The sequence below is a fragment of the Ostrinia furnacalis genome, unplaced genomic scaffold (genome assembly GCF_004193835.3).
Source record: "Ostrinia furnacalis isolate ACB-3 unplaced genomic scaffold, ASM419383v2 OfSCF3339, whole genome shotgun sequence".
NCBI lineage: Eukaryota > Metazoa > Arthropoda > Insecta > Lepidoptera > Crambidae > Ostrinia > Ostrinia furnacalis.
The window spans coordinates 1-11,663 of NW_021133578.1; the positions used below are offsets into that span (position 1 = coordinate 1).

Sequence of the window (11,663 nt, forward strand, 5' to 3'; positions counted from 1 at the left end):
GGCAATTTTGAGAAAATTGTCAGGGAAAGTCAGGGAAAAGTCAGGGAATTTTTTCGAACATTTGCAGTGGACACCCTGTGTTAGATAGCCCATTTATCGAGGAAGGCTATAGGCTATACAACATCACGCTACGATCAATAGGAGCAGAGCAACAATGAAAAATGTTGCGAAAATGGGTATCCACGCGTACGAAGTCGCGGGCACAGCTAGTTTGTAAATATACTTTTTGTGACAGTTATCTTCAATGAAAATTATTTCGTTAAATTGTATTTTAAAGGAAAACCTTTCTTGTGATTGAAAACGGATTAAAGGAACTATTCTGTATCTTACTCATTTCAGAAAACAACCGTCAGGATGGCGAGTCCGCGTTGGTTCGTCGTACAAGAGTCAGGGTGGCGTTGTCTTATCCGTAAAATCAACATTATCGCATCCCCGTTACAAATTTCATGATGGGTTTGATTACGACATAGGTATCATGTGGCTTTCGACCCCATTGAGGTTTAGTAAGAAAGTCGCAGCTATACCAATGAAGAATTCAAACGAAGAAGTGCCTGAAGGTGCGATGATACAAGTGACGGGATTTGGAGATACCCAACCTCAATTTAGAAAAGTAATTAGTTTTTTTCCACCAGTACCAGTTCACCCCTTCAGGTCATAGCAGACTTATCAACTCGAAAAGGGATCAACGCTGAATTGCCATTCGCGAGCTGTCATTGCTTTTCGCGCGCTGTTAACCGCGAGGCGAGGCGTTTACGTTACGGTGCGGATAAGTGAGCGTTGCAGTTGGAGTTTCATACAAATAAAAATACTGACCGCCTCGAGTTGATATGGTTACGATCCCTTCCCGGGTTTTTATAAATATGCTAAGTCCTTTAAAGTATCAATCCCGTAATTTTACAATACTTTCTTTATATTTCGTTAATCAATAATACTTTTAAGGGCTACATTAAAAACATTAGTAAGGCGGTTATCACACTGCGCCGCGCTCCGCCGCGGAGCGCGTGATTTTCATATAAAAAATCACGCGCGCGGACGCGTTGTCAGTGTGAAGTGCCGCGCGTGTTTTCTATACAAACTGAGATACTTGCATACAATGATTAAATCTGTCGCCCCGCGCTCCGCGGCGGAGCGCGGCGCAGTGTGATAACCGCCTAATGACACCCTCGACGGTCTCCCTAATTTTATTCTTCGATATCCTTCCTACTATAATATTATAAATGCGAAAGTTTGGATGTCTGGATGTTTGTTAGGTACTCTTTCACGCAAAAACTACAGAATGGATTGTTATGAAACTTTACAGTATTATTGTTTATAACCCAGAATAACATAAAGGCTATAATTTATGACGATCTGTGACAAACTAAATTCCACGCGGGTGAAGCCGCGGGCAAAAGCTAGTGATTTATAATTTTGTCTTAACTGATCAGTACCTCTAGTACGAAAAACTTTCGAGTTCGTTTCGTTGCGTATTCAAAGTGTCATCGAAAAATTTTGTATGAAAAATTAAACAGCGCCCCCTAGGGCGGCTATAATATAGGGGGCGCTGTTTACGATCGATTCCCGGGTTTTTATAAATATGCTAAGTCCGCCCCCTAGGGCGGCTATAATATAGGGGGCGCTGTTTAATTTTTCATACAAAATTTTTCGATGACACTTTGAATACGCAACGAAACGAACTCGAAAGTTTTTCCTACTAGAGGTACAGGTGGAATTGTGTAAAGCAATCGTAATTGACAGTTCATAAAGTACGATAAAGTCAGTTAAACAAAGCGTTTGACAGAATAATCGTACGTTATGAACTGTCAAATGATTACGATTGCTTTACACAATAAAATTCCACCTCATATGTCATGAAAATTTAATTTATCAAATAATGAAAATTTGATCCAAGCAGTTTTTTTATTTCAAACTTCGTTATATTATAGTCTGTTTACAGATAGAAGACGATGATCAGCTACGAAGGATTCTGGTTCCCACAATTAATTTTGAAGCATGTAAAGCGGTGTATAAACCAAGAGAACATGTTAGTTCTCGAATGCTTTGTGCAGGCACTTCTGAAGGTGGAATAGATTCTTGTAAGGTAAAAAAACTTGAGGCTGAACTGTATAATAAGGCATTTTAGTATCTTTTGTTAATATTTACAGTAAAACTAATTTTAATAAAACATGGCTTTGCAGGATTTCCACCCCTTCTGTATTTTTTTTGATTGAAGGCCGTAAGTTTCAAATTTCAATCTCAGGACACAATTATTAAGACTACTTTCTGTAATTTATTGACACGGAAAATTATGCAGACTTGGGTCAAAGTCTTTCCGTCTTTTACATATTAATGATCCACACGATACAAGAAAAACTCCTTAAGCATAGCAGACTTATCAACTCCAAAAAGGATTAACACCGTATCGCCTTTCGCGACCTGTCATCGCTTTTTGCGCGCTGTCAACCGCGAGTTGAGGCGTTTATGTTACGATGCGGATAAGTGTGCATTGCAGTAGGAAGTTTCATACAAAGAATACCTACTGACCGCCTCGATTTGATACGGTTACGATCCCTTTCTGGGTTGATAAATGTGTTAATTCCTTAAACCTTATCCAGTAATTATACAATTTAATTTTTATGCAGGGTGACAGCGGTGGTCCTCTCGTCCACGACGGCAAACTGGCTGGTATAGTCTCCTTTGGTAAAGGATGTGCCAGGAAAAAATACCCTGGAGTGTACACCAAAGTATCAGCCTTGAGGAAATGGATTGATGAGGAGGTCCGCAAGAAAAAACTGCACAAGGAGTGGGAAAAGGATTTCGAGTGATTTGTCTTTTTTAATTTGGAATAAAATTTTGGGATTATAACTGTCTGTTCTATTTTTTTACATAAACTTCCTTCACATAATTATGTATTTACCAATTAATAAATAACAAATAAAATAATATCCTTGGAAATTTCACACTACGCATCTAGTCCCAAATTAAGAAAACATTGAACTAAAATAACGGATATAAACATACTTTAGTTAAGTATGTTAATTTTCTACAAATATTATATTGTAGGTACTGTATATTTATAGATAGATAGATAACACCCAGGCTAATACAAACAATATCTTCATGCACACAAATATGTGTACTGTGTGGAAATCGAACCCGCGACCTCTGGTATAGTAGTCCATTACGAACGACCCAATACAACACGGTCGATATTTTTATTTTTATTATAAAACCTAGAATAACAAATTGTGGTTCGAATTATACGAAAGGTCAGCACAAGCTTAAGTATATTGGTGTAGGTAAAATGGTAAGAAACTCGTGTGATTCCACTGCAAAGTTACAGGTCAGCGAACTTATTAACGCGAAAAGAAATCAACACCGTATCGCCTTTCGCTGCGCTGTCAAAAGCGAGGCGAGGCGTTTACGTTAAGTTGCGGGTAAGGCCCAGAACAGACGGTGAAACGCAACTGCAACGAAACTGCAACTGTTAGTTACTTTTGAGTTGCATCTAAGTTTCTGCCATAGCGTCTGTTGAGAGACCACACATGACGCGACCAGTTTGAAACTTTCGGTTTCAGTTTCATTCATTAGAATCATCAGAAAGTTGCAGTTTCGTTGCAGTTGCGTTTCACAGTCTGTTCTGGGCCTAAGTGTGCGTTGCAGTATGGAGTTTCATACACAGAAAACTGGACCGCCTCGAGATGAGACGGTTACGATCCCTTTCCAGGTTGATAAGTGTGCTTCGTCCTTAAGTTTATGGTGTGCTCCCATCACCATCTTTTCAAATTCAGTAAAATCGAATGTAGGTTTAGTTAATACATATAACTGACGATCATTGCAAACGTAGCTATAGGGATAGAGACATGAGATTTTTGGTTTTACAAAGGTAATATATGATAGAAAATAACACAAAGTTATAGAAACCACCTGTTATATGGGCATTTTTTGGAGAAATTTCTCAAATAATCAAAAAAACACGAATTAAAATGCATATTTTTTTCAGAAAATTTTTTTTTTATTATTTGTTGGCATTTTCTGGGTATTTTATGTATTTTTTTAGTGTCGTCTGTAATTTAGTATTATTACTGTTTATATTTTATCAGGATATACCTCTTAGTTTAAAAGTTATTACGTTTTCTTAACAATAAGTATTTGAACGAAAAAAAATCTATAAAAATTTTAAAAAATCTCAGATATTTTTTGACCTTTTTTGTCGATAAAAATTGATCTAGTTTCATCTGTTTTCATATGTGTATTTTATCAAGACTCACACTGCATAAATAAAAGTTGCTATCTGTGGCATACCGGAATAATGCTGGCGAAACCGCGGGCAATAGCTAGCTATAATAATAATATGTTGCAGTGCAAAACTGATTCTTATACAGTACAAAATACCACAAAACGCATACTCAAATCCTTAGAAAATTTGTCTTACATAAAAATGTTGATAAGAAAACTATTTTTCATAAAATGTTACGTATGTATTTATTGTAAACGTGTTAAAAAGTGATAGATGATATTTAATAATATTATACATTTACATACTTTCATACATTTTGGAATTTAAATAACTCGTTAAAATTATTTTATTTAAGGTATGTCGTACACTGACAATTTGCTTTTAATTTTATGAAATGTTTTTTATTGTGACGAAAAATGGTTTAAATTTTAATATAAGCCACATTATTTTGATGATTATTAATCTAGTTTTCAATAGTAAATCTTCTTAATCATTATCAATACATAAAATCGTTATTTTTTACTTGAAGCCTAAATGCGTAATATCGTTTGTAATGCGAACAGCTAGGGACTGGAATTCGCTGCCTGCTGCTGTATTTCCTGTAGGCCTAAGATGCACGCCGCGATAAGCGCTTATCACGCCATTTTATCGATTTTGCCCATACATTTTGGCGTCGATAAAAGTTATCACGGCGCGCATCTTAGGCCTACTGAACACTATAATCCGGGCGTTTTCAAGGCGAGAGTGAATAGGCACTTACAGGACAGCTGATAATAATATGTACCATCCTAGACTGCATCTCACTTAACACCAGGTGCGATTGCGGTCAACCTGCCTTGTCTAGCATAAAAAAATGTTTTTTTCAAAACCTATAAATTAGTTTCCCATACAACCTTTCACTAATTTTTTATTATTATCCTTGTATTTTTTAAGGAAAACTGCTGCACACTGTACGCCTTACCTTATACCAGTCGCGTTACTGGGCACCTATATAAACATAAGAAAGAATTTCACTATCGACTTACTTAGCTTTCTCTTGCTAAGTTTGGGTTCTGTATAACAACCAAAATGTGGTTCGCTGTAATTCTATTTCTGCAAGCACAGTTTTTCAACGGCCACGCTGGAGGTAATTAAATTTAAATATAACCAGAGAGTACTTATTGTGGTAATACTTGATGGTTTTTTCTCACTTCTATTTATTTTATGTACCTACTTGTTCCCAAGAGTACACTATTTCCCAGGAATATTTTTAAACTAGGAACCTTTCATGCTGAATAGGCTAGTTTCCTAAAAAAAATTTTTTAGTCCGTAATGTTAATATCAAAAAATATTGGACACATATATTTTTATTAATTTGTCAATCTAACAAATAATTACATAGTTATGGTGCGTTGAAGTTCCGCACGACGTCACAATGTGCGGCACTTTTATGCACGCATTGACGTCACGGGCCTCTTCTTACTAACTTTGGGACGCTTTATCTCATTATCATTAGTTTGAAAAAGTGAAAAATACGTGTAGAGTATTTTTTGATAAGTTAACTGACGGACTAATTAAAACTCTTGCTTTTTGACCCAGGAAACATCCCTATTCTTATCAACCTCGCAACCGTATCAACTCGAGGCGGTCAGTTTATTTGTATGACACTCCGTACCGCTCCGTTATCAACTGGAAAGGGATCAACACCGTATGGCCTTCCGCGAGCTGTCATCGCCTTACTCGAGCTGTCAATTGCGAGGCGAGGCGTTTATGTAACGGTGCGAATAAGTGTGCGTTGAAGTGTGGAGTTTCATACAAAGAATACTGACCGTCTCGAGTTGATACGGTTACGATCCCTTTCCTGGTTGATAAATATGCGACGTCCTTTATCTTCATCGTATGTAACCGTAAACGCCTCGCCTCGGTTGACAGCGCGGCGAAAGGCGATACGGCGTTGATCCCCTTCCGGGTTGATAAGTGTGCTGTGACCTTTGACAGAGTAAATACAAATAAGTAGGTTATCTTCATAGGAACGCACCGAACGCGGTTTGTATGTGAGCGCGCCAATACGTATGCGGCGCGCACGCACACACTGACAAAATTCGGCGCTACACCCCGCTAATCCACGCTAAATTGTTGTTGCTCGGTGCGTTTCTATGAAGATGACCTACTCATTTGTATTTATTTACTCTGGCGATACGGTGTTGATTTAAACTTATCAACCTGGAAGGGGTCCAGGTTGATAAATTTAATGTGCCGTGACCTTAGACCAGCCAGAACAGGCTGGTTTCGTCAAAGGTAAACTCAACCCAACCCAACTCCATAGAACGACTGGTCGTCCAGGGAAAAGTTGAAGGAACCCGATCGCGTGGCAGGTCACCAATGCGCTGGACCGACCAAGTGAAAGCAGCAGTGGGAGACGGCTTATGTGACTGCACCAGACAGTCTGCCAATAGAGAAAGATGGAGGGAGATCGTGCGGAGAGTTGTATCCGCCTCTACAACCGATGTGAACAACGCCTCAACGTGACCACGACCGCTCTGCCAAGAGCGTAACGAATAAGAAGAAGAAGAAGACCTTAGACCATTTTTTTGTTGCAGTGGTGGGGTCATTTAGCCGCGGTAACAATGAAATTGTTGGAGGCGAAGAGATAGAGATAACTGATGCTCCTCACCAAGCAGGGCTGCTGTTCAAGGGTGACTTCATCTGTGGAGGTTCAATAGTAGCCAAGGACGTCGTTATTACTGCAGCACATTGTTTGTCCACGTAATGCCCTTTTGATTCAACTGTATCGATAATCATCATTATCATCACATCATTTCAGCCATAGGACATCCACTGCTGAACATAGACTTTCATATTTTTCAATAACAATGATTTTCATGTTGATCTATTAGTAGCGGCCTGCTTCCAGCGCTTTCCTGCTACCTTTATGATGTCGTCGGTCCACCTTGTGGGTGGACGTCCCACGCTGCGTTTTCCGGTACACGGACTCCACTCCAGAACCGTCAGTTCTGTGATCGATAAATCAATGGACCATGGAAAAGAAATCAAATCCGAAAAAAGAAGATGGTGGCGTCCGTCCTAAAAGTCCGTTTTAAAAACCTCGTGAAGTCATAAAGATGAAATAATAATCGTATTATGTAAATTTCTTTTAGCACAAACCTATTGGATTACACAGTTCGCGTTGGGTCGTCGTATTCTGGTAGCGGTGGTCAGCTCGTACGGGTTGCCAAAGTACTAAGCCACCCAGATTATAACTTCAACAACGATATAGCTATCGTTTGGCTTTCTAAACCAGTTACATTCAGTGACAAAGTCGCGGCTATACCAATGAAGGATTCAAACGAAGAAGTACCTGATGGTGCGATGACACAAGTGACAGGATATGGAGCTACCGACCCTTGGTTTAAAGTAAGGAGATTTTATTACATAGTGAATACTATGCATAGCCTATTAGTTTCGGAAGAGCAGGATAGGAACATCCCCAATCTTTAAAAATGGCCCATAAAAAGGTAATGAGTCAATTTCCTTTTAAGGGATAAAAAAAACATAAGCACATAAACTGGCAATAATTGATCAGCTTTCAATGCTGGTCAAATAAGAACAAAATTCAACGTCAGTGGTTCGTCAAATATTTTTAAAATTTATTCCTTTTAAGTTACAGAACTACAACGTTAAGCTGCGAAGAGTTATGGTTCCCAAAGTGAACCATGATGTATGTCAAAAAGCATATGAACCTACAAAAATCACCCCACAAATGCTGTGCGCGGGCTTTCCTGAAGGCGGGAAGGATTCTTGCCAGGTAAAGCGTTCTTATTTGTATTCTTTTACTATTTAAGCTAAAATATAAATAAGGCCTCTCACTAGGTGAACCAACGATCTAGTGAAGGTTTCAGGGAACAACTAGATGCGGGTAACGCAATCTGTCGTTGTGGAAACCCTTGGGGGAGACCTTTATCCATGAGTGGACGTCATAAACTGAAATGACGACGAGAGCGATAAGTGACACTGCTTCATGAATCTCAGCAATATCCGTGACAAACGCGACATAAAGCTATGCTATGCGACTGTGCGCTACACGAACATACGTTAAGTCACACTAGTCGCATACTCTTAACGTCATAAAAATTTACAATGGGTAGGTCAAATGGTAGTTTCTTTCCCGCGGGACAAACCTGATCTTCCCTGCTAGAGTTTTTGGGGCGGTCAAGCTGTAGATCCCAGCTACACGGGAGTTGCAGTAATTGGAACGCCAAGTGGGAAGTCTCAATAGGTATTGCACGTGTTGAGAGTGAGACACAGAATAAAATGGTACACGGTACACTTGACAAAGACCTCCCCCAAGGATTTCGACCGGTCCTACGGGACCTTTACCTGATCTTTGGTCCACCTTTTGGGGGACCTGCCCACACTACGTCTTTCGAAACCAATGATGATGAAAAAAAGTATCTGAAACTATTTTTTATACAGGGTGATAGTGGTGGTCCTCTCATCCACGACGGCAAACTGGCTGGTATAGTGTCCTTTGGTGCAGGATGCGCTAGACCAGATTACCCTGGAGTGTACGCCAAGATGTCAGCTCTGAGGAAGTGGGTTGATGACCAGCTCCATCTTAGGAAGTTGGAGCAGATATTGAGGGCGGATTCCAATTAATTTGTAACTCTGTTCCAAATAAATTCTTCGGAGTTTGAATTTTATTTGTTTTTTTTTTTCATACATCTGATGTACCGCATCACAATACACCCGACAAAGTGTAGGTATTACTATCATTTTATTCCCAAGGTCATATGTTTTTACCCGACTGCCCAGAAGGAGGGTTATTGTAAGTATACGTCCTTGAACTAATAAAGCTCTGGGTTTATAGTGTAGGTACCTACCTATTTAAATTAACGAAATGTGTCATTTTCAGTTAAGTATGTAGTATGAAATATTTTGTTTGTTTGAAAACCGAGTCACTTGAAATCTACTAGAAAACCAAAGATTTTTATTTTCCTTACATTGCTGTTCCTGAAACATTAGAACACACTTATAACTGTGGATTTTATTTATTTCGATATGAGTAGATTTTGAAAGAAAGAAAGAAAATGGTAAAAGAAAATTATAAGGTACTCACCGTCCTGTAATAGAAAAAATAGTTATTATCAGCTAAATGAAAAAAATATACATCAATCAATTAATAAATCCCTAAGGAACTGCGAACACTATTAGTATGAATTATTTTTATACATACTTATATTTATATTTGAAAAGGGATTAACACCGTATCGCCTTTTGCGAGCTGTCATCGCTTTTCGCGCGCTGTCAATTGCGAGGCGAGGCGTTTACGTTACGGTGCGGATAAGTGTGCGTTGCAGTATGGAGTTTTATACTGGGTGGCGCAAAAGTAAAGACCCTATTTGGTTCAGCTATAACATTTTTTCTAAATTAGAAAACTAGATTTAGGTTTTTTTAAATGTATATTTGTGCCATTAAATTTCGTACCATTAGGATTTAAAGATAATGTCTTTTAACCCTTCATTTGGCAGTGATGCTTTTAAGCAACAACCACTTTGAATATTTCTACAGCACCAAATAATAAGTTTTGTGCAAATCATTCGATTTTGTTACAAAGCTTAGTTCAGCAAAACACTAGTAAATCGGTCGTCCACTGAGTTTTGAGTGATTTCATATCCATATTTCTGTCAGACGCCAAGATGACGCGCAATGAGAATAACAACGACGGAAGTTTTATGATTTTGTACTATTTTATCACCTCTGATTGTTTTTGTTTTGTCTAAATTTAATTTATAATAAATCAAACTAATCATATAAAGCAATATTTGGCGTAGAAACCGTGTTTTCTAATACATGACATGCTTCCGAACCTCGATGTTGCCTAGAAGCAACAGTGCCAAATAGCTAACAAAATAGGTTTAGCTTTTTGTTAATACAAAAGAGTGTCAATACACAATAAATCAATCATGTATTACATGAATAATGTTATAGAGATGGTATAGTAATTACTTTTGATGCAATTATGGACCCTGTCGGGCACAGCATTTTAGGAGAGAGGAAGAATTAGCTGTCTGTCTCTGTGTTGTTTGTCTTCACACTTATACCGCTGAACTGATTTAAATGATAAACACATTTTTCTTGCGTTGTAGTCAACAANACGAGACTCTGTGGCTTGTTCACATACACCCGAGATTTCAAAAAACCTCAAAGAAAGAAGTCTGGACTGGTCAGATCGGGTGATCTTGCAGGCCAAGGCAAATCGCCAAAACGAGAGATAACTCGGCCTGGAAAAGCGTCCGTAAGAACATTGACACAATTATTCCACGTTCTTGGGGAGTAAAACGGTCCATGTTTATTTTCAGTGTATTTTACATTTGTTCACTACACAATTTTCAACAACAAAATGACAGAAAATGTCATATAAAAAAAAAGTATTTTCTTTAGTGCCAGTACTTTTGCGCCACCCAGTACAAAGAATACTGACCGCATCGAGTTGATACAGTTACGATCCTTTTCCGGGTTAATAAATGTGCTACGTCCTTTATACTAGTGTTACGAGTGGCTTCACCACAATAGTCGAGCGCCGCGGCGGGGTTCTAACCTACGTTTCTAGTGCATTTCAGTAGCACTAATATAAAAAAACATGAATTCCTCGGATCTCAAATCGAATGTCGTTTTTTCGGAATCAGCCATTCCGAAAAAACGTTCGATTTTAGTTACTAATAAAGAACGAAGTTCACTCGAGGCCGTAAACTCGAGGCGATCAGTATTCTTTGTATGAAACTCCGTACTGTAATGCACACTTTTCCGCACCGTAATGTAAACGCCTTGTCTCGTGTTTGACAGCGCGGCGAAAGGCGATACGATGTTGATCCCTTTACGCGTTGATAAGTGTGCTATGACTATAAATACAATATGTCTCGTCGCTTCTCCTCTCCGCTATGGATGAAACTGGGCCTAGCAACCGATATTTCTATGGATGTGTATGTCCTTCTGATTCAATTGCCCTTTTACTCATAGTTTTCCCGCGGGATCCTATCAAAGAAATGTTTCTCATAAAATCTGACAGATAATATTCTGAGCTTCTATTTCGTAACAGATAATAAATTATGGATTTGGTTATCATCATTTATTACTAGATTTATAAGCAAACAAGTTAGTCTTTGACTTAGTTTGCAGACCTTTTAATAAAAAAACTTTATATTAATAAATATACAGGGTGTTAGCGGTAAATGGGTATATGAGCCGACACTAGCTCATGTTAACATGGTCATATAAATGGTGAAGTCAGAAAATTGATATCTTCATTTTAATTATTTTAATTTTCATACAAATCGGATTTTATAAAATTTATTTTGTATGAAAATTAAATAAAACCGACTCCAAAAAACCTACACTAAAAAGTAGAATAATAATTACTAATTACCTACTTATTTATTAGGACGAATTATTAATATTTATGTAGGTA

The 11,663-nt window shown here is 38.1% G+C and overlaps 2 protein-coding genes across 2 annotated transcripts; both read left to right on the top strand.

The window, feature by feature from the left end:
• Positions 1-1,936: 1,936 nt before the first annotated feature.
• On the top strand, positions 1,937-2,804 carry LOC114357729 (vitellin-degrading protease-like; the record flags this gene model as incomplete). The annotated part of the gene is made up of 2 exons (XM_028311478.1): positions 1,937-2,080; positions 2,622-2,804. Coding segments are annotated over 2 exons (327 nt in total), but the record flags the coding sequence as incomplete, so codon positions are not given.
• A 2,483-nt stretch (positions 2,805-5,287) lies between these two features.
• On the top strand, positions 5,288-8,854 carry LOC114357731 (vitellin-degrading protease-like). The gene is made up of 5 exons (XM_028311479.1): positions 5,288-5,345; positions 6,799-6,964; positions 7,357-7,612; positions 7,860-8,003; positions 8,672-8,854. Exons 1-5 carry the CDS (start codon positions 5,288-5,290, stop codon positions 8,852-8,854), a joined length of 807 nt encoding a protein of 268 aa, XP_028167280.1.
• The last annotated feature ends 2,809 nt before the right edge of the window (positions 8,855-11,663 follow it).

Excerpts from the sequence above, each read along its gene's own strand:
- LOC114357731 (XM_028311479.1), top strand. The coding sequence starts at position 5,288 with ATGTGGTTCGCTGTAATTCTATTTCTGCAAGCACAGTTTTTCAACGGC. Across the intron at positions 6,965-7,356 it reads GCAGCACATTGTTTGTCCAC|CACAAACCTATTGGATTACA; the intron begins GTAATGCCCTTT and ends AATTTCTTTTAG. Across the intron at positions 8,004-8,671 it reads GCGGGAAGGATTCTTGCCAG|GGTGATAGTGGTGGTCCTCT; the intron begins GTAAAGCGTTCT and ends TTTTTTATACAG.